The 23,162-nt window shown below is 38.6% G+C and overlaps 1 protein-coding gene across 9 annotated transcripts in view; it reads left to right on the forward strand.

Moving 5' to 3' along the window:
• The window catches only part of Ten-a (Teneurin-a transmembrane protein), a 308,074-nt gene that overhangs the window by 254,886 nt on the left and 30,026 nt on the right, over positions 1-23,162 (forward strand). For 7 of the 9 annotated variants that reach the window (XM_089474227.1, XM_089474225.1, XM_089474230.1 and 4 more), the window contains 3 exons: positions 2,288-2,434; positions 2,517-2,724; positions 5,936-5,962. In XM_089474227.1, coding sequence (XP_089330353.1) covers positions 2,288-2,434; positions 2,517-2,724; positions 5,936-5,962 — 382 coding nt within the window. The remainder of the gene's footprint in view (positions 1-2,287; positions 2,435-2,516; positions 2,725-5,935; positions 5,963-23,162) is intronic. The other 2 variants (XM_089474232.1, XM_089474234.1) reach the window with 1 other exon arrangement.

The raw sequence follows: 23,162 nt of genomic DNA on the forward strand, positions 1-23,162 counted from the left end.
GGTAACAAGGAATAATCACGCCGAGTTTCAAGTAAACCACACGTCAAACATCTGAGTTACTTGAGTCTGTTTATGATTGCCGTGTGTGAAATTCTTAAAACTATATCAAACTACGCCCTGCTATCGTAGTAACTGGCGTATGCAAATTTACAGCCCAAGAGCTAATGGAATAGTCGAGTTACTTGAGTTAAGCCGAGCTTGTATACCTGAAAATTTAAGAGGTGCTTCAGGTTGCTCGAGTTGAGTTAAGTTGAGATTGGTTAGTTGAGATTCCCTCAGATTTCTCAGCTTCCTTACCAAATTACAGCCCCACAGCTGCTAGAACAGTCGAGTTACTTGGGTACAGCCCAAGAACTGCTAGAACACTTAAGTTACTTGAGGTTAGACGAGCTTGGAGACCTGGAAATTTGAGAGGTTCTTCAGATTCCTCGATGTTTGCCAAGTTACAACTAAAAAGTTGCTAGAGCAGTCGAGTTACTTGAGGTAAGCTGAGCCCGGTTAGCTACAAATCCCATAAGTTCCTTCGATTCCATGCATTTATTGACAGCTATCGAGCTACTCGTGGCTAATCGAAGTTTTCGTAATGGCATTTGCTTTGGCATTGCAGTGGATTTTCGTGTTTCGTGCTGGCTGAAACTATGCAACTTTTTGACAGATTTCTGCATGTGGTAAACTTAGCATAATGCCAATGCACACATACACACAGAGAGAGAGAGAAACACACACGTGCACATGCTTGCCTGAGAGAGGTCTCATGTAAATTGTTTGTGCAAAGGCAGCAGCGTCAGCAGACATCGTTCAAATATTGGCAGCAACACTTGACGTTATTGCCAATATGTGTAGTGTACAAAGACACACACACACACGCATGCACACGCGCGCAGGCCATGGTGTGTGTGTGTGTGTGCGAGTCGTAAACAGGAAGGCAGTTACGACAAGGAAGTCATTTTATGCGCCGCAAACTTTTTAACATACCGGAAGTTGAGTTAGCGTCGAGGTTACCCATTTTGCAAATGACACATGTCAAGTGACATTAACTTTGCGTCAAATGCTCAAATGCTGCCATGTCATTGTTGTTGTTGTTATTGCTGTCGTGGAACAAACAAATAAACCCCAAACCCCAACTCGCAACTCCCAAGCCCCAAGCCCCAAGACCTATCCACAATCCAAGCCCCAGGCCCAGCCAAACGAAGGTCCATCAACGGTGGCATCTATCGTTACGTTTCGTTTGCTTTTTATGTTTACTGTTTTGTAGATTTCTCCACATTTCGTTTATGATGTTGTGTATGTGCGTGCAAAGGGCACTTTTGCCCTGGCTCTGGCTCTGGCTCTGGCTCTGGCCCTTACTTCAGTCCCCATCCTTATCCCAGTTCAAGTCCCAGCCCCGAATATCTCAAGCGCCATGCCCGAATGATATCCTTCACCCGCTCTCCACTCACGACGCACTTGAGCGCGCCTGGAAGAGTCGTCAAACATTAACATTATTTTTATATTAATGCTCTTCACTCGCAGCACGTATGAAATAAAAAAATAATCAACAACAAAATGTCAAGCGCCCGCTGCAGCTCACAAACTACTCGCGTTGTTACTTTAAGCTCGTTCATTAAATTTTAATCGCCTCGATTCGCTGGAATTCACAAACGATTTCAGCATTTCGATTGCTTCACTTTTGCTGTTTGCTCGCTGGATTGCGGATCTTCTCGGTATTCGTTGACATTTGTCACTCTCTAGCATGTGATGGGCTTATAAAAGCCTGCTAAATCGAATTCTTTTGTATTCGTTAAGAGGCTTCTCTCTCTCTCTTTCTCTCTCTCTCTCTCTGTCACTACTTAAGAAGGATCTCTTCTCCCTGTGGCAAACTTATTGTTAGGCTGCTTTTTCTTAAACTCTCTCGATATTAGGCTTTTTCTCTGTTTCTCTCTCTCTCTCTCCTCTATAGTGAATACGTTTGCTTACATTCCTTCTCGCTTTCTCTCTGTCTTTTTAATAATTTATATGCAGTTCTTTTCTTATACCTCTTACTTTTCTTCTCTGAAAAGACACCACGTTCTTTACTTCTCTCTTTAATCTTGCCCTATATTTCCTCTTTCTGATATACTTGCTCTACATGTTTCTCTCTCCTTCTCTCTATCATCACACGCTCTTCCTGTCTCTCTCACTTACTCTCTGCAACTCTTAAACCACACTCTTCATCTGCTCTCTGCTCCCTGATATTCAATTTTCAATGTTCATATCAAACATCTACTTACCCATTCATTCACTCTTTCTTTCTCTTTTCTTCCCATAGCTGGTTGCGAGAACGGCTGCTCACGGCACGGTCAGTGCACTTTGGAGAATGGCGAATATCGTTGCGATTGTATTGAAGGCTGGGCGGGCAGCGACTGCTCCATAGCCTTGGAAATGAACTGCAAGGACAACATTGATAACGATGGCGGTAAGTGAAGTCAATCGAAACGAAATCTCTCTTTGGCAGAGCTGCGAAACGAACGTGTACGACTAACTCTATTCATGCGCAGATGGTATGACCGATTGTTCAGACAGCGAATGCTGTTCGCATCCAGCCTGCTCCGAGCACATTATGTGTCTCTCCTCCAACGATCCAGTCGAAGTGCTGCTGCGCAAGCAGCCGCCCTCGGTGACGGCGTCGTTCTATCAGCGCGTCAAGTTTCTGATCGAGGAGAATTCGGTTCAGTCGTACGCCCACATGGACGAGTACAGCGAGAAGTAAGTACAATGCCAAAATCTATATTAGCGTTATATCCGGGGCCCTTTTATATCCATATATGCTGTATTAATTCCTAGTGCGCAGTTTAGGTCAACAATATATCGAATGGATGAGGCTTATATATTGAGCAATTGTTTAATAATTTTTAATTTACATATTATCGACTTATCGACTTATCGATTTATCGAGTTTGTGATTTACTGATTACTTTCAGTTAAGATTCAAGAGTTTTGGTTTAGTTTTAGTTTTCTTATTATCGATTAGCAATTGTTGTTCCGTGACATTGGAATAAGAAGATTAAAATGATGATAATGATAATGATAATGATGATAACAATGATGATGATGATGATGAAGTCGGTTATATGTTAAGCGTATATAATACTATATACTCTATGCTTGTATACATAAATGTACTTATAAATCATTTTATATATATAAACATCTACAACATATATATCTATAAATATATATATATATATATATATATATAAAGACCTGCATATCTCTAACATATATAATAACTGTACATTCATGTATGCACCACAGAGACGAGACTCAGATCGTCAGATCTGTTGCCGATTTTCATTTAGCCATTATATATCGCTGCCTAATCTTACGTTTTGTGGTACTGCATCAACGAAGAGAAAAAGCTCAAATTTTCTATAATATTTTATGATTGCTTTTATCGTTTTATTCACTTTTCCTTTCACAAAAAATCTTATATTTACATTGTGTATATACATATATGTGTATATACATATCGGATGATATGTGTATATGCATATATATCTATATATAATAATTATATAACTCTAGATATACATTTGATTTTTCTTTATGCTTTCACAAAAGTTGTTTAATCCTCAACAAAAGAAAATTGTTATTGAAACTTGTTTACATATGTTTTCAAACTTTCAACTAAACACATTCAAAAGTAGTCTCAACAAAAAAAAAAAAAAAGAAAGAAAAAAAATTGAAAAAAAAAACCAAAAAAATGCAAAAAAATCAAAATACCCGCAATCACATTCCCACAATCCCTTACGCCTCTCTCCCCTCAATGAGTCTATCATTTATGCGTTGGACGTGCTACAAGCTGACCTGAAAAAAAAAAATGAAAAAGAAATATATTTGAAAAATTTCCAATGAGAAAACAGAAAGAAACAAAGTGTTGAATTAACGTTTACGTTTTTTCGTCTCATTCTACTTGTGCTTGAGTTCTATTATTTCCACTTTATCAGTTCCCTAAGTTTCTCTGGTCTTACAAGAATACCGATTTGGAAAACCAAAATACTAAATGTCGCCTAGAGCGCCCAAATTATCTCCTAGTTTGAGCTTTTTCTTTTCTTGCCTGCCTCAAAAGTAGAAGGAACTTAAAAAAAAAAGCAAAGCTTTAAAAGAGCAAAAAGAAAATAATTTCTGTAATTTTTTAAAATTTAGTATTGCTTTAAACTGCTTATAAGTTTACAATTTGTTTTACTTTCTCCTTGATTTTACGAAACTAAGTTTGTCTATTATAATATCTAGAGTCCATCCAAAAAAAAAAAAAATTAAAACTGTTTTTCAAGAAATCCAAAGCGAAAATAATGATAGCACTTCATTGAGTATGTGTGTTGTCTAGTGTTTTACCTCCTTGTGTTTGTCTAACCCCAAAAAAAAAACAAACAAACAAAAAACTATATGATGACAATGAAATACTAAAAATACAAACGTTCGTGATAAAAAGTGCAAGAATAATCATAATAAAAAATATAATGAGTACAATGATCTCTTGCCATTTATATATACTACATAAGAAACCATATAGGTATTTGATTTCCTAGGATATATTTAGGTGTTTTAACCAATATAGAGAGAGAGCTGAACTAAACTTGGTCATAAAATATTACCTATATGTATATATACTATATATATATACTAAATATTTACCAGTTTACATTGAGTTCTTTCTTTGGATCTCATTTGCACTTGGTTCGCCAGAGGTTTCGCCTCATCATGAACTAGTAGTTCCATTGTTTCGTTCATTTATTAAGAGTTGAGCGAACTTCTGCTCGCCGAGATGTGAGTGAGAATTTATGTTTGATTTGCTTGGGTTCGGTTCGTATCGTATTTCTTTGCTCTTTGTTTCCAATACAGTTTGATTTGTTTTCAGTTCTGTTGATATTTCTGGAACTATATTCGATAAATGTATGCGAAATGCGAGAACCAAACAATTAACCACGGTCAAATAGTCGAAAGTGTACTTTTTTGTTGTTGTTTTTTCATTTTACGATATTGTGATTGTAAGTCAAAAGATAACAGAAGAAGAAAACTAACGAAAAATTGACAATCATATGGAAATTTATTATATATATTCAAATATATATATAAACTAAATCCATTTTGACTGTGTGTGTATCGATTATTTTCATTCTTCATTTTTAATTAAGAAGTATCTCTCATTTCTCGTAACTGTGTGTGTCTAAAGCGAATTGATTTTTTTGGTTTTCTTGAGAGTATTCTTTATGATTTGTAAGTAATATTAACATACGATATCCTAAGTTCAACATTTAACCAACTAACCATATACTACTAAAATGAATATCGAAACGTAAATCGCTGCAATCAAACAATCGAAATCCCCCGCCCCACGCCACAAAAAGAAGTCCAAAGATGCCCAAACGCTATCTCAAGTCTAGAAAGAACAAAAAGAAATACCAGTTGTCAAATACCAAAAAATTAAGTGTGTTTCGTCAAATGTGTTTTTTGCTTTTATTTTTAACGTGTAACGTTTAATGTATTTATTATTTCAATTAAACAATTGCTTTAGTTTCAAGCTAAGCTAAAGTCATCTAGGTATGCCTCATACACATATATCGCCAAGCGATACCAAAAAACAAAAAGTATATATTTTAAAAAAAAAAATATCTCAACTATGATTCAATTCGTTAACGAAAAGCATTTTTGTCTTTTAATTTCTTTTTTATTGTCCTGTCAATTAATTGTGTACTGTCCTACTCTGTTGCTGTGGCTCGATACCTTCATGTTGTGTGCTAAAAAAAACAAAAAAAAAAAAACAAAAAAAAATCCAAATCAATTAAATTTCAACACAAAAAACTTGTTGCATTTGCCTTGCAATCAACCTAACTAAAAAAAAAAAAAAAAATTGATTTACAAAAACAAAAACAAAAAAAAAAAAAAAATACTACGTTTCAACCTCGTGAACTTGTAGTCTCTTCTGGAGCTCGTTCACACCTTGGTAAGTCGAAAAAAATACAAAAAAAATAAAAATTTTAACTTGCAAGGACATACAGGCGTAAGAAAATACCAAAAAAAAAAAAAAAAAAAAAAAAAAAAAAAAATTAAAATACTTTTTGTCATTTCTTTTGGCCTGAGCCTCGTAGACGCCAACAATTTTTGGTTTGATTTTCCATTTTCAGTTAAATACATTCAAAGTCATCTAACTGCATCGAGTTTTTCAGTTTTCTTACTCCACATTAGTATCATGCATCTTAAAAACTTTCCAATATACAAAAGTTTCTTTCATAACATATTCAATCTAATATTTTTCGACTTTTTTTTTTTTTTTATCTAATCAAAAGAACTCGCTCAATATTCATTATTATATACTTCATTGTTAATAGAAAAGAAAACAAACATTTTTTTAAATTCGTTAAAAGTTACAGCAGAAAAAATACTGCAAAATATTTGAAATTTAAATACTATTGTAGTATTTTCCCATAAAAACATACATACGTGGTCGGAAATCCTTTAAAACCCCTACATGTAATCATATAAATACATTAAATTTCTGTAGTATTTTCTGCTGTAGTTTATAACTCGAGACGCTCCGTTCCACATCCAACTGTTCTCAGTCCAATGCATACACACATACCTGAAATTTGTTGTTCGTTAATACTCTCTCATTTCTCACTTGATTATTATCAATTAAACCATTCAAAGTGCCCCAAAAAGTTTACAATTCATTGATGTAAATAAAATAAATCCCAAGCCCCAAATTAAATATGCCAGCAAAATGTAATTAAAGCCAAAATACAGGGAAAACATATCAGAAATACTATATGTATATTTTTAATATATACATACATATATAACTTTTTTTTTCTTTGATTGCTCTCACGCATTTTTTCCTTGTCAAAGGAATTCCATTAAAAGGCATATTTTCATATATATTTTTTTTATTTATATTTATACAGGGCCATAAACAAAAAGTAAAAAATAAAATGAAAAAAAGAAACGCAACTGCAAGAGAAAAATTATATTATGGATATAATCCAACTATATATTTGTATTTGTATTTGTATCGTATTTGTATTTGTATTTGTATTTGTATTTGTATTCAAATTTGTATTTGTATGTGTTATGTGTACGTGTCTATGTGTATTTAGTTGGTTATTCACTTTTGTTACGCCCACCGCCCCCAGCCCAGCCCCCGCGCCCTCTTTCACAACACCCTCTCTCTCTCTCTCTCTCTCTCTCGCTCGCTCGCTCATTTTACGATTAACAACTATTAACACGCATACTAACAGCTACAAACAAAAACAACAACAACAATAACAACAACAACAACAGCTACAACAGATTCCACAGATACCTCACAAGAAATGTTCATTCGATTATTTTTTCGATTATTTTGTTATCGATATTTTTGGCATGAGCATACATACGATCGTGTATTTGTTGAATTTATGTTTTACGAATCAGTCACTCGCTCGCAACACCAAAATACTCTCCAACTTTCTTTCCATCTCTCTCAAGCTCTGTATCTCTCTTTCACTCTCTATCTGTCTTTCTCTCTCTTTATCGTGCCACTCGTTACCACAACAACAAAAAAGTTCACCATTAAACTAAGCAAATTTCTTTGTCATTCCACCAAATCCAATTGTTTTTCTAGTTTGGTTCTTCATTTGGTTTTCGACTCATCAAATTTCTTATTTCGTTTCGTTTTTTGTTTTCTCAAATCGTGCGCCCATCCATCCATCCAGTCCAAATCACCAACTCAACCATATACCACGCTCTATATTGATCTTCTTCTTTTCTTCTTCTCTCATTTATGTGTTTTTCGGTTTTGATCAAAGCTTTTTACTCGAATATTTTCAAAATATATATATAAAAAAAAAAAAACCTCATCTAATATATATATAATGTATTTTTTTCTACTATATTTAGAGAGAGTAACGAAACATGTTTTGTTTGTCGCTTTTAAAAATATTTTCATTTTTCATATAAAATATAATGAAAGTATTATATAATTGAAATTAGTTAGCAAGTCGAGACTTGCAACAACAACTACTACAACAATAATTACAACAATAAAATAGGTCTTCAGTATCAAAAGCAGCTACTTGAATATATATATAGCTCTATCTCTACATGTAACTGAACTGAAGAACAAAACCAAAAATCAATTATAATATAAAGCAAATGAAATTAAAAAGAAATACTATATATATCCTTATATGTTCCCAAAAAAAAAAAAAAAAAAAAAAAAAAAAATCAAATGAAATAAAATATATCAAAACAAAAAAAAAAACCCAAAATCTCCTTCCCAACGTTATCCCAAGTGTCCTATTTGTCTGCGTCTAAGCCATTTGTTTATATGTTTTCCAAATACAGCAAACAATATATCACACACAAACACCTACACACACACATACACTCACACACACATTCACCTGTCCATATACAGATAACGCTCAATTAAAGCACATCCCAAAAGGATGTTTAACAAAAAAAGAAAAAAAAAAATACATAACAAAAAACAAAAAAACAAAAAAATAAATAAAGAAAAAAACTAGATCAAGAACATTTTTTTACAACAATTCAGAATGCAATTTTTGTCCACGAACAATATTTTATTTCTTTCCTTTTCTCTCTCTTCTGTTCACTAAAATTTCTCTAATTAAATATATACATATATATACATTTTTTAAGTTAATAATTTTTTTATGCATTTCGGTTTTATTACGTATGAAAAATGTGATATTTTCCACGGCTTTAAGGTAATTGATTGTCTGAAATGGGCTCAAAAATAGGTCAAATGCTTTTTGCTCGATTATAAATAGCTCACTAATTGAGTTAAGTAATTAACTAATTGGCTAAAAGAAAGAAAAAACCGAGAAGGCAAAATGTAATTAGATAACTACTCTTGTTAAAGTTCGGCACAGCCGAAGTCTGAAATATCCCAGCAGTTGCATATGATGTTTACTTAGCTTATTAATCGTAAGTTGGCATCATAGGATATATATGGGATAGGTTATATATGATGTGAATATAGTGAATACATATAATGAAGAAACCTACAATGAACAGGCGAATCGAACATTGCATTATAACTCCAATTTATGACTAATCCCAATTCTAGTTTATAATCTCAATTGGATTATGTATATTCTCAATCTGAGTTCCTTTTCACATAGTAAGTTGTCAAAATATAATCCCAATGGGATCTCATTCCAGTTTACCGTTGCTTATTCCCAATTGGATTGGAGTAAAATTATCAGAAAGTTCCATTAGATTTCATTATTATATATGAGCTATATAGATATAGAATTTTAGAGTCTGAGATTTCAAAAAAAAAAAAAAAAAAAAAAAATCTTTAACATCAGCTAAATCTATGAGATTTACCTATGTAATGAACAAAAATAAAAAACAATATTTTTATAGAAGAATATCCATACTTAGAAAAAGAACTATTAATATATACCATATAAATCAGTCTGAGTTTTATCTACATATTCCATACATAACTATTAAAAGAAAACAAAATAATATATGCCTCTGCTCGGATTACTGTTACTATTTAAACATACTAAACCTAGACTAATATGCATACTATATTAGTTTTTAGCATAAGTTCTGATGCCATATTTATTTATTACAGCACGAGCTAATATGACCCCTGTGTGGGGTAGGTGCTTGAAATCCCTTTGTAGTGCTTATATCTCTTGATATATACATATATATGCGTATATATACTTATCTATCTTCAGCGCATAAGTTGGGTTGGGGCTGGGGCTTGGGTTCGCTTGGCTGAGAACTGCTGTCTGACAGCATATAACCATAATCGCTGGCGACTCCTGCTAACTACTGGCTGTCAGCTCCTGCTCCAGCATCAGCGACCCTGCATAACTCGACCGAACAGCAGCAGACACCGCAACGCAATTATAAGGTAGTCCGAGGAGTCTTTCGAGTGTCAGACGTGGTGAATGCCATGGAAACTGGGTGACATTGTTATTGTGATTGTTGTTGCTATTGCTGTTGCTGTTTTTGTTGCTGTTGCTCCGATGATAAAACGAAAGCCAAGCAAATGCGATACGGGCTGCTCTGTCTTGGCTAGAACTGTGACTGGGCCAACAGGCAGCAGCGAGGGGGCGGTGAAGGGGGGTGGGAGCATTACTGGAGCTGGTGCTGGTGCTGGTGCTGGTGCTGGGATTGGGGCCGGGCTAGATGCCCCACGAGTGTCGCCTTGTCAACGTCTTTGGTGCGCGGGTTTTTGGCTTTTGTCTGCCTTTTTACCTCGTTGCCTTTATGCTGCTCAAGTGCCAGCGCTTTTGCTCAAATAAAAAAAACACAGAGTGAAATAAAGAAAACGAGGAGGGGGCTCGGCGCTGGGCCGGTGGGCGGGGCTGAGTATCAGCGAACAATAGCTATGGCGGCACATTGAAAAGTTTTTGCTACTTGCAACGGGGCAAATGCAAAAATTGTTAACAATAGAAAATAATACAACGAAGCAGCAGGCAAAGCAGCAGACGCAAAAAAAAAAGAGAAAAAAAAGTGAGCACAAGCAGAGGCGGAGTGCCATATAACAATAACAACAACAAGGAGAGCAGCAATAGCAACAACAACAACAACAACAACAATATAAAGCTGACTAAAAATTAAACAATAAACAATGGCGGGGCGACTATAGATTACTTCCTGTTTTGGCTTCCATTTTGGGTTGACTTCAACTTCTGCTTCTTCCTGACAACGAATGGGGCTGCCAGGGCAGCACAGAGAGACGGGGGGAGAGAGGGGATAGGAAGTGGGTGACTGTCATGAATGTGGCGTCTGCCTTGGCCCTTTGTTGGATTTGCTGTTGAAAGTTGCTGAAGAAAGCCATAAGGAAGCGCCGGCAGCAGCAACTCTCTAGTCCTGGCAAACGGCGCCCCATTTCCTTGGGACTACTACGCACACACTCACACACACACATAGCTATAGAGATTCCCTGTGGCACCCGTTTTGCATTAGGTGTGGTTAGTTTACCCGCTAAGTGGTTTTTGCCAACCAGCTAATGTAAGTCTTTCTCTGATTCTCATATTTGTCTACTGTTGCACTCCCGCTCTCTACTCTCTTGGCTCTCGCTCTCGCTAACTCGCGGGCCGTGTCCTTGGCAGTCGGGATTTGCAGCGCTGAGCCTTCAGCCCTTGTCCCTTGTCCCCTGTCCACTGTCCTTTGTCTTAGACTTAAACTGATTAACCGGCGTCCGTCTCATCATCAGCAAGTGGCCAGACCCTGAGGCCAAAATGATGACAGTTGCTGCGGCTGAGCGCAAAGAAAGCCAACGAGAAAATGCAGTCAACAGCAGACTTCTGACAACGGTTTTTCGTGCTCTGAATAAGCCTCAACTTCACAGATAAACTCTTGAGAGCTTAAGAACTGCTTGAAATTCGCTAAAAACCTTGAATAGCCAGATGAGAGCCATTGAATACTGTTTATATATGTAGATGTACAAATACATATAAATATCATTGTGGTAGCTGAAATGAGAGAATTAAAAAGATGCAATGAGGGAGAGTGAGAAAGTATTTAAAAGAGAAGAATTGCTCGTAAGACAAGGTAGATTATGAGAGAGATAGTGGATTGATAATATAAGAATGAGACGAGTGAGATCAACGGGAATGTCAAGAAAAACGATGATAAAAACAGAAATGAGACAGTCTTTGACAGTATTTCTGTTTTCTCTTTCATTTGTCGTGCACTTAAAAGATACAGAGAGAGGTAGACAAAAATCCCTCTGCTTGGAAAAAGAAAGAAAAGATTTATGCAAAGAGAGAGAAGAAACAGTTTCTTCTCATATTCTAATATCCGTCATTCTCTATCCCATTATCTACATCTAGCGTTTATTTCGCTCTATTGCTCTTTCTCCCTCCGATTCTAACTTGCTTAAGCTTTCTCTCTTTTTCTCTTTCTACACACTTTCTATCTTGCTCTCTTCTGCTGTCTCATTCGCTCCCACCGGTTCTTTCATTCTCTCTCTCTATTCTTTCTTTTATTCATGCTCTTAATTGCTTTCTCTAAATTGCTCTCTCTTTGTGTCTATTTTCTTTCTCTCTCTCTCTTTCTGTCGCTCGCCCCTTCCCTTCTTCTGTCTCGCTCTCTATTTTTCTCTCATTCTTTTCCACCATTTCGATCCGTTTCAATCTTTTCATCTCCCGGCGTGCAGCTCCAACGGTTTTTTGTCCCCTTTCGAGCTATCTTCATTCAAATTAACGTAGTCCTTCAATACACTTTGCTCTCTCTCTCTCTCTCTTTCTCTCCTTATATGCATATGTATTCAACATGCTTGATATATGCATTTCCATATTGTATATACATATATCTATCTACATATACATACACACATATATAGATGTATTCGGTTGCACGTATTGCAAATAAATTAAAAACTTGCCATTCCGAATGTTTTCATAGTCGTTGTCGCGTTTCCATTGTTGTTATCAATGTGGCCACATTCCCTGCAAATTTCCTCTCTACTACACCTTCTCTCTCTCTCTCTCTCTCTCTCTCTCACTCTCACTCGCTCATCCTGCTCTTTGCTGTTGTTAATGTCAGGAATCGCCGTTGCCAGTGTGAAGAAAAAAGCACAAAAATTACAGCGTACAAGTTGCACATAAACCAAAATTAATACCCGTATAACTTACACACACATACATACAGAGACAGTCTGCAGACAGTTGCCTGTAAAAGCTCAAAAGTTGAGGTTAGGGCGAGCGAGCGAGCTCCGGGCCTTAAATAGCCAGCCGCCGGCTAGGCCAGGGGCGCAGTGGGACACATTGGCGCCCAATAGAAATGGTAAAAATGAAAACAGAGACGGAGACGTAGACGGAGACAGAGACTGAAGAAGCTAGAGAGTGAGAGAGAGAGTGAGAGAGAGAGAGAGGCGGCAAAAAATAGCGATAAACTGAATGAGAAACAAAACAGCTGCAAAAGCCGACATTGAGATACCCTTGCTGAAGCTTGATCCTATAAGAGTGTTAAGATCTTATGTGAACGATATAGGGTATAGGCAGATAATACAGTATTTAGTATATATATGCCATATATCATATATAGATCTTTGCAGTTCAGCTCAAATAGAACTGCGATCAGCTTGATCTGTAACCATGACTGTTAGCTGTTAAAGTAGCTAGCTATATCAGCGACAAGCCAAAACGTCCTTCTATGCAATTCTCAGTCAGTATGGCCTTTCGCATAGAGTATCGCAAAGAAATGGAAGGCAAAGCCAAAGTGAAATTCGCGGAATTTTGTGTGTTGCAGTCGCAGCAGTAAAAAGGCGAAAAAAAAAGAAGCAGAAAAAACGAACCGAAAAGCAGTCAGCGAAAAAATGTCGACGGGCCAAAAAGGAAATACATTGGTCTGGCTAGGCAGGAGGCGCGGGGTGTGCTGCAGCGTGTAGGAGATTGCAGCAGGAAAAGGGTTACGGCTAAAGGAGTAAAAGCAGCAGGCGAGAACTATACCCAGTTGCTGTTTGGCCACAGTTATGGGCTGTGTGGTCGTGTGTGTGCATTGTGTATGTGTGTGTGTGTGTGTGTGTGTGCACTCAATATAATTTAATATTTTTCGATAGCAACAGCAGCTGAAAGTAATTACTTTTATGTGAGCTTAGATATATTTATGTGTGCAAGGCTTATGACCAAAATGTAAAAGCCCTATAGAAAATACACACACACACACACACACACAGCAAGCATACACGTAACAGGCGCTAATTCGACATCAGCAAAAATTTTAAATGCCATTTTTTTTGCAATTGTTGTTGTTGTTGCTGCTGCTGCTTTGGTTCAAGGTGGGGCTAGTTGGGTTAACTATGGGAATGGATCGCTCCATGTGGCTAGAACAATACGTTTTAGTTGGCATTTTAACGGCGCTGTTGCTGCTGTTGTTGTTGTTGTTGTTGTTGCTGTTTGTATATTTTGTATTCCTTTGGCGGTTGCGCGTCGCATTTAAGTGAAGTGCAAACTGCGCAAAAACCCGACAAAATAATAGCAAAAAAAAAAATAGAAAAGTTAGAATAAAAGAAAATAGACGAAAATGCAGGCCATTGTCAGGCTATTGTAGAGTAACTGTTTGGCATTGTGGATTACGGAGCGTGGCAGGTTGGGGAAATGGAGTGTGTAAAGACTCCATGCTGGCATTAAATATTTATAGACTGTTGTGAGCCATTGTTTTGTCCTGCAGCTGTGCTGCGGTCACAGCTGATGTGAATCAGTTCAACTAGCGTAAAACTGAGCTGAGATTGCCGATGTCATAGCATATTGCAAAAGAGAGAGAGAGAGAGAGAGAGAGAGAGAGAGAGAGAGAGAAAGACTCTGAAATGCTTTAGCTGAGCGGACTCAATAAACTAGTTGTGAATTAGAAATGAAATTGAAAAGCTTTTAGCTGAATTCACGATCTGATCTGGAAAAAAATTTAGAGCTTTAAAATCAGCTTTGACTGGCATTACAAATGAAATGCAAAAGCTTTTTGCGAAAGCCAAGGAGAGTACAGCAGAGAGAGCTTTCCATGTGAATGTATGTAGGTAGCTGGAGCTTTTTAGAGTTTGCCCCTAAGGATCAGTTTAGGCTCGGAATAGAAATTAGATATATGATCTGGCTCTTAGCAAATGGTACGCGAATAAAATGCGGAATTTTGTGTGAAAAACTAATATAAGTTATTAAAGCTATCTTTGGCAAATATCCTAAATGGTAAACCTCTTTTTACATCAGATCTAAAATCATTTTACTTGGAGGTGCAAGCTTTCTCTTTCAATTCGTTAAGCTAACTCTATTTCTGTAGGATTAGACTTTGAATGAAGTTGATACGAGAAGTTTTGATTTTCCATTGGGACTTTCACTCAAAAAGCTCGCCCTTTTGAGCTTACACTCGCTCTCTAGTACCAGTTAAGCTTTGGATTAAGCTTAAAACAGCTTGGTCAAGTAATATCAAAAGACTCTCTCAGTTCTCGCTACCTTGCTTCAGAACGATTTCTTCTCCGCCTAATTCTACAGTCTTTGTGTCTAATATTACTATAGAGAATGCTAAACTAGAGTAAAGAGAGCTGGAAGAAGAGAGAGAGAGAGAGAGAGAGAGAGAGAGTAAGTTAGAGCTACAGATAGAGAGAAAAAAACAGTAAGTTAGAGTTACAGTTTTTCTCGCCCCCTCTCTCTCTCTCCTGCATTAGTTCGCTTATTGCTACAGTTCCTTTGCATTGGCTCCACACATGCCTAAGCTTCTTCTCTAGCTTTCTCTAGCTTTTTTCACTCGCTTAAGCTTATTTCCATTCCAGCGCTTTTCTGATTTCATCTGGCATTGATCATTGAAAATCCTGTCGCATTGCTCATCTCCTGCGCCCGCATCCCCATAGTCTCACAGCCTCGCATCCTTGCATCGTCCAGCACTTGCATTAAGCTGCAGCTTGTGAGCTTTGCATTTCACACTTCTCGCTCTTCTCGCTGCGCTCCAATCGAAACGCTTTATAACATGTGTAATCTTCTTATTGGCAAACAAAATGACATCTTTGTTGGCAATTGTGAAGCTGTCGCAACATCTCCACTCGCATCCGAAATTTGTTTTGTGTGCATCAAATTGGACAGCCAAATTGTGGCTGGGCCAGGTAGCAGCTACTACTAACTGTGTCTGCTTGCCTCCTAATCTGTGCGCCGGCAGTGGCCGGACGGGATTTTAAGCATAATATAGGGTCTGCCAGTCCAAACCCACCCAGCCAGCCCCCACCAGCCCCAACCAGCCCCAGCTAGCTCAACCCGCTGCTTACTTAGTGCTTGGCTAAAGTGACGACACATGGTGTGGCATTTACATATCTCGTCTCGTATCTTGGACTTATGCCAGTCTCCTCCAATCTAAATGTTTTACGCCCCAGCCCCAGCCGCAGCCCCATCGTTAGGATGTAGAGCCTCCTCCAGCCCTCCTTCCCCCTGCTGCGACTCGCTTTCTGTCTGTGCAGCTTTTATGCAAATTTACAAAGTGCAAATTACACGCTACTAAAGCTTTTTCTCTGCTCTCCTATCGGACGATAGGTGTGTGTGTGTGTGTGTGTGTGTGTGTGTGTGTGAATGCATCGCTGTGTATGTGTGTGAGTGTTGGTAAATGGCAAACTTAAAAATTCTATTTAAACTTTTCTATAGGAAGTACATGAAGAACCAGCTTCAGCTTCAGCTTCAGCTTTAGCTTCAGCTATAGCTATAGCCATAGCCGCCTCGCCTCGCCTCGCCTCTCGCACCTCTCAATCCCAGCTGCTATTTATTTATTATGTGTGGTTTTTTTCTTTAATATACCCCATCGTACGCGCACAATGGGCCAAAAGAATCACAGTCTCTGGCCCCGGGGGAAATGACTTTATTCGCCATCAATGGGCGACACACCGACGTCGCCGCCGCCGCCGCCGCCGCCTTATCGACTGCGAAGTCAGTTGAATGCATTTACCATCGAAACATTTCCCTGGCTCACTCATAGCTATCGATACATTAATATTTGAATATTTCCACGAACAACTACCCTTGCGCAACTACTCTTTGTCAACTATGTGAGCTAGTCTTTAATTTTCAACTGTGAACATTGAATGAACATTAATAGTTCTCGGCTTGATATATGGAAGTTCTGTGTGACTAGATTTGAACCAGTTCATATCGTCTATTTTTAATGCAGGCAAATTAAAATCATTTTGGAACTAGTTCACTACATGAACAGTTCACTAAAACGCATGTCATATGAACACTTAATATGCACTGGTTCACTACACAAAAGAGGTGATTAATAGCATGTCATATGAACTGGTTCACCTATCTAATGTCCGACGAGTTCATTTACATGCATTAGTTCACATTTAATATGTGCTGCTCATTCATATGAATAGTTCAATTAGTTCAGCGAAAACATGTCATATGAACTAGTTTACCAACATCAAGTCATATGAGCATCAGTTCATTCGAACAATTCATATGCAGATAAACAGTTATTATGCACTAGTTCACAGCTGAAGGATACTGGTACGCCAAATGGTTTGTTCACATGAACTGGTTCACTATGCTTGCAGTTTCAATGAGCGCAATAAATCATAAAAGATTGATGTGGCTATATTTCTGCATATCACTTGAAATTTCTAGCCATAAAAAACTTGACTTGTGCCACTGTGCCTTGGCTGGAAGAGTCCTTCCTTTTTTTTTTTTTTTTGGTCTCCTTCTCTTTAATATTTTCATACACATTTCTCTCTCACTTTTTTTTAGCATTTTCTCTTTTCATATCAGCGTTTTTTTATTTGGCTCGTTGCTTTTTATGAAAAAGATAAAAAAAAAAAAAAAAATGCAAAAATGGGCGAAAGTGCAGGAAGCATTTCATCAGGCGCAAGGCGTGGCGGGGCGTGGCAGGTCTCAAGCCCAAACGCCTGCTATATGCAGTGAGTAGCTGCCCTTTTACACCTATATACACCCGCTATACCAACCCCCCTCCCCCTCCGCCTTCGCCAACAGGCTGTCTGCCGTAAAGACTCGACGTGGAGCGTTGCATTCGCTACATAAAGCACATTTATCGTGGTTACAAAAGCGTAAAAGAAAAGTGTGGCGCACCGTTTTCTCCGTTGAAAAATGTTTCAAAAACTGTTTCAGGCTAAATGAACATAAAGCGTAAGCTACCCGCACCGCACCGCACCGCACCACAGCACAGCATAGCATAGCACCGCTCGCTTATGGCCTGCAGCTTGCCTTTGTTTTCTAGTGTAGCCAAAGAAGTGAAGCTGTGCAGAGCAGTGGGGACGAGCTGCAGGGGGAAAGGGGGGGGGGGGGGGTGCTGGTAGTGCTCTGGCTGCATCTTTCAGCTGCTCATCGCAGCGTTCTGAAAATAAAGCCAAATTAAAATTATATACCCCTACTTATATTTGCTTCTTTTTACTTGTTTGTTGTGGCTATGTGTGTGTGTGTGGGGGTGGGTGGGTGGCTGGTTGCATGGGTGATTGTGTCTGAGGTGCAGGCCATGCAAAAGTCAACTAAGTCGTGCTCAATTTTTATGATGAGATGTTGACGCTGCAGCTGCCACTTTGTGTATCAGAATTTGCAGCAGAAAACCCGACTGCCTGATGCCCTGCTCTCAGTTGAAGTGCAGTGGGAGGAGCCCCTGCCAAGACTATTTGTTGCTACAATACTTACTCTTACGGTTCTGAGTGATTGATCACTGAGAACAGGTCCACCCTAATGCCAGCTACAGCCAGCTGCTGCTGCATATCACATACAAATTCAAGCAATCTCAACGTAATCTGCTTGAACTCTGCGTTGCTTGCTCCACCATTTTCTTGTCATAATAGAGCCAATATACTCCACTTGGCATCAGGTGCAGGGCATGAGTAAAAACAACGCAGCGAAGGCGCACGAGTAGCTGCTGTAGCTGCTGGCTGTTGTGGCAGGCAGACGGCGGTGTCTCGAGCCCTTGCCTCTTGGCCTCCCTGGCGCTTTATGAATGGCCGCGCCTGTAGCAGCTCCAGCTCAGCGCCTGCCACACCTCACACCCCACACACCACATTGCACAACCCCAGTCGCAGTCGCAGTCGCAGTCCCAGCTCGGAGCGAAAGTTGGCAAAGAAAAGAAATTAAATGCACTTCCTTTTATGCGAGCTTCTCATATTTTGCGAGGCGCCAACCCCCGTTTCGGCCACACAATGCGCTAATAATGGAAGTGCACTTTTGACACAAAAGGTGGCTGTGGCGACAATGCCAACCGCCAACCGCCAACCGCCCCCATCAGCGCCACCAGCGACCCACAACCCACAACCCACCTCTTGACTGGTTTATTGCTCATTCGCTGCAACGGCGATTAGTCCGAGTGCGGGCGAAGTGTGGCCGACTGCTCTGCTCTGACCTCGGAGGAGATTAGAAATTTTTGTGGCATTGCTTTCACTTCATTGTTCGCTGCTCTAGCTGTCTCCTGCCTCCGCTAGGTGGCGCCACCAAGGCCAATGGCAATCAATGGACGGCACTCGCTACGCGCTGATCCATCGAGATTACTTTTGAGCTTCAACTGATTCTGTTACTGTTGTTGCTCCTGCTGCTTCATCTTTCCCAACTACTTGCACTAAATGCGTTTATGACGTCATAGCTACGAGTGCCGCTCATTGAGCAGCTCGCAAGCTGATTGAATTGCTCTCCACGATTGCCGAGTGCCGTGTCCCAAAGGTAAAAGAACAATGGAAGCTTAAAGCGCAAGCAGTGCGCAAAGTACAAAAGCTCATTTTGTTTGTGTGTGTGTGTGTGTGTGCGAGTGTATGGGTGTGGGTATGTGTGAATGTGTGTCTGTCTTTTATCTGCCAAGGCAGCTTCAGTCTAAAAGATATTTAAAGAAGTCTTAGCCTGACGTTATGCGCTCCATTAATGATTGCTCTAGCCAAACGATATATATACACGAGATATATATGATAAATCATGAGTATATTATGTATATATTTGATATATATATTGGAAAAGTAGGGAAGATAGCTAAAGCTTGTTCAATCGAGATCTTTTTGTCTCGTTATTTATAAAGCTGAAACTGAGCAGCAGATTATAGGGAATATAATAGTCATTCTTATATCAATCGATAGAAAATAAATCTGGGTATATATAAAGGGATTTTTCACTTATAGAAAAATGTCTGATTTATATTTGTTAAGAGATTTCAAATGAAACAAAAGAACTCTCTCTCACTCTCTCTCTCTCTCTCTGTCTGCCTCAGCAGCTCTTTAACTCTTAACTATTCTTAGCGCACTACTTCTCTCTCTCTCTATCTCTTTCGCTCCCGCCACTGACTTGTCATAAAATCAAAGACGAACTGCATGGTGCAGACGTGGCGTATGAGTAATTTACTAGCAGAAGGCAACGGCAAAGGGCAACATAATAAGGTTGCTTAAGCCACGCCCCCGCCATGGCGGTCGTGTGGGCGTGGCAGCAGCGCGCTCGCGTCTGCTGAGCCGCGCCGTAAAAATAAATCAAATAAATAATAAATGAAACGAAACGAATCAAATGCGAAATAAAAATCAATGGCACTCAGCACTTCAATGAATTGGAATACACACGCACACACACACACACACACACTCGCATACACACACATGCACACTCTCACATATGCAGTTTGCTTTACGGTTTGATTTCAAATAAAATTGTGCTTCATTGAATCGAATTGAAGCAGCAAAAATGAACGAGATGAGAGAGAGACAGAGACAGAGACAGTGAGGGAGAGATGGAGAGAGGGAGAGAGAGAGAGTGGGAGTGAGAGACAGAGACAGAGATACAATAACAACAAATAGAGCTGAACTTGCTGCAGTTGCCTGGGCATTTGGTCAATTGCAATTAGACGTCGCTGAAGTAGTGCAGTACCGCACCGCCAGCCAAGTGGTGCTGCACCACTCAATAAAAATTCAACTTGGCAAGCATTGCAGCACACACACACACACACACACACACACACACACACACTTACAGAGAACATATCTGACCCAAATATGGTACATAATGTGTTTATGTGCGCTGAGCGGTTGTGCGGTGCTGCTCCTGCTGCTGCTGCTGCTGCTGTGGTGCGTGGTGTGTGGTGCGGAGGTTGGCCAAGAAATTGCAACACTTGAAAACTTGAAAATGTTTTGCCAACTTTGCTCTGGCAAAAGTTTGTGAAGCGGCGCAGCGACAGCTAACTGCAGCCACTACCCATACCTTGGCTGTTGCCCCAGCCACGCCCCTTCCCCTTCGGCTGGCATCTGCTCAGCCGACGACGACGACGACGACGACTGCTCCCAGTCCAGCAATAATTAGTGCAAACAATTGCGCCATTTGAAAAGTCTCCTTGGCCGCCACACTGCGGCATTTTGTTTCAAGGTTTCTTTGCCAAGTTGAAAACAACCCCCGCCCGTGCATCCAACCCCACCTCCCTTTGCCACGCCCCCAACAGCAGAAAAAAATAAAATAAAATAAAAGCAGTAGAAAAGTTGGCAAAAACTTTGCGTCCAGGCAGTCAGCATATTTTTTCAAGCAAATTGGCTGAGCTGCCAGCCGGATATCGGTTCGTTCGGTTCGGGTTCGATGGGATGCCGTCAGGGTTGCCATGGCCGCACAATTGCCAGGTAACAGCTCATTAAATGGAATTTCAGTTCTTATTATTGCCTCGCTTATTCATTCCCATCTATTTTGATGTGCCTGCTCGTGCTTAGGCTTGGGTTTCCATAGGTCACAGTTGACGCTCTACGCACAATCGATGCCAATTTGTTGGGCTTCACTGGGAAACTCTGCTGAGATGTTTATGAACTGCCCTTACCAATTGAGAACAGCTGTAGAAACTATTGAAACTGAGAGCAGCTGTTGAGCTAGCCACTCTTAACTCCCTCTCTCTCTCACTCTCACTGCTCAGCTTGGTAAATTTATCGGCATCTATCGATAATATGCACCACAACAATCGATTTTCAATAACTTTTGCCTTACAGCTGTGGAAAATATCACATGTTCAATGGGTAACCTAAATAATTATGTATACATTTTTGTTTCGATATCTGGTTCTTTTACTTTATACCTTTCTCTTATGCCATATATATTTCTTTACATATAAATATACAACTTATTATATAGATTTGCGTTGAACGAAATGCTCGCAATTGAACAACTTGTATACATATTATAAACATTTGCGATAGAGTTGCTCCCGATTGTTAAGCAAACAACCAAACAACAACAACAACAATAACAGCAAAATCAATTTCTATGCATAATCTTATCATACTTAAACTCTTAAGTATTTTTTGTATTTTCCTACTCTTTACTCATAGTTGTTCTATTTTGCATGCGTTTTGACTACATTCCCAGCATTTCGTGGCTATCGATTGCCGAGCGTTGCGGCCTATTTACAGACAATCGATAACAGTGTGTCCCAAGTTATCGTTATCCATAGTTAAAATAGTTACGCTTGTTATCGGTATAAATTGTTAAGCAAGTTTTACTGACTACTTTTTGCAATGAATTATTATCGATAACATGTTGTATATCGATTACTTGTTGCTATATTATTTTATTTTCCTTTTTCGTGTCTTTCTTGTATCATTTCTTTGATAAATGTCATCAGCTCTGACTGTTATCGATAGCACCGTAATCGTTATCGCTCAGCTCGGCAATCGATAAACGCCTTTTTACTCGTTTTACATATCATAAATATGTATATGTATATTTTATCTGTAGTTGCAATTGGTCGCAGCTTCATGGAACAATCTATCGATTGGCCGCTCTATACATATGTATGTATATGTATACTTACATATATAAGTATATATGTATGTATATATCGAAAGTCCTTGAAGCTAATTCACAGCTTCGAGATTGAAATTGTCTACAAGCCATGCCAAAGCTGCGTGCCAAATACGTTTTGCACCTGTACAAAAATGACAAAAAAAAAAAAAAAAAATGAAAGAAAAATAAAAGTTAAATACTTCAATATTTACCTTCGATTTTGTAGTTACACACACACATGCACACACACACAATGGCTGAGGCTGTAAAAATAGATTGATTCTATGTACATTTATTTGCCAAGCTGTTTCCAATAATTGAATTATCCAAGCAAAAACACATTTTCAAACTCTTGCCGTGTGTGTGTGCGTGTGTGTACACAACAAATTAAATACTCCACAACCCACCCACCCACACACACACACACACACACACACACACACACACACACACACACACACACACACACAGGCCCACAGACAAACACAACCTTGGGACATATTTTTCACATCTATCATCCATTTCACTCACTCTTATATATACATACAAATGCATATGATAATATTTATGAATATTTTCTCAATTTATTTCGTTTACTCTTAAATAGAGCAACAAAAAACATAGTAAAAACAAACAAACAAACAAACAAAAAACCAAAAATTATTTTTTTATCTTATCTTATATCGATATTAGTTCAAGTTAAATTACTCGATATCCTTCGTACATCTCTATATATATGTATATATGAATTTCTTTACATATATACACATATATATCTATATACATACAAAATAAATATATATATATTTAAAATACATACTAGTTACAACTCGATGTTTTTACACTTTGTTTTCTTATAATTTCAACGAAACAAGCTGAAAGCAAAACAAGAAACAAATCAACAGTAAAACGTAAACAAAACACATTTGGAAAGCACAAAACTAACAAAATGTA

The sequence above is a fragment of the Drosophila arizonae genome, chromosome X (assembly GCF_054131065.1).
Source record: "Drosophila arizonae isolate 15081-1271.41 chromosome X, UAZ_ARI_1.0, whole genome shotgun sequence".
Lineage (NCBI taxonomy): Eukaryota > Metazoa > Arthropoda > Insecta > Diptera > Drosophilidae > Drosophila > Drosophila arizonae.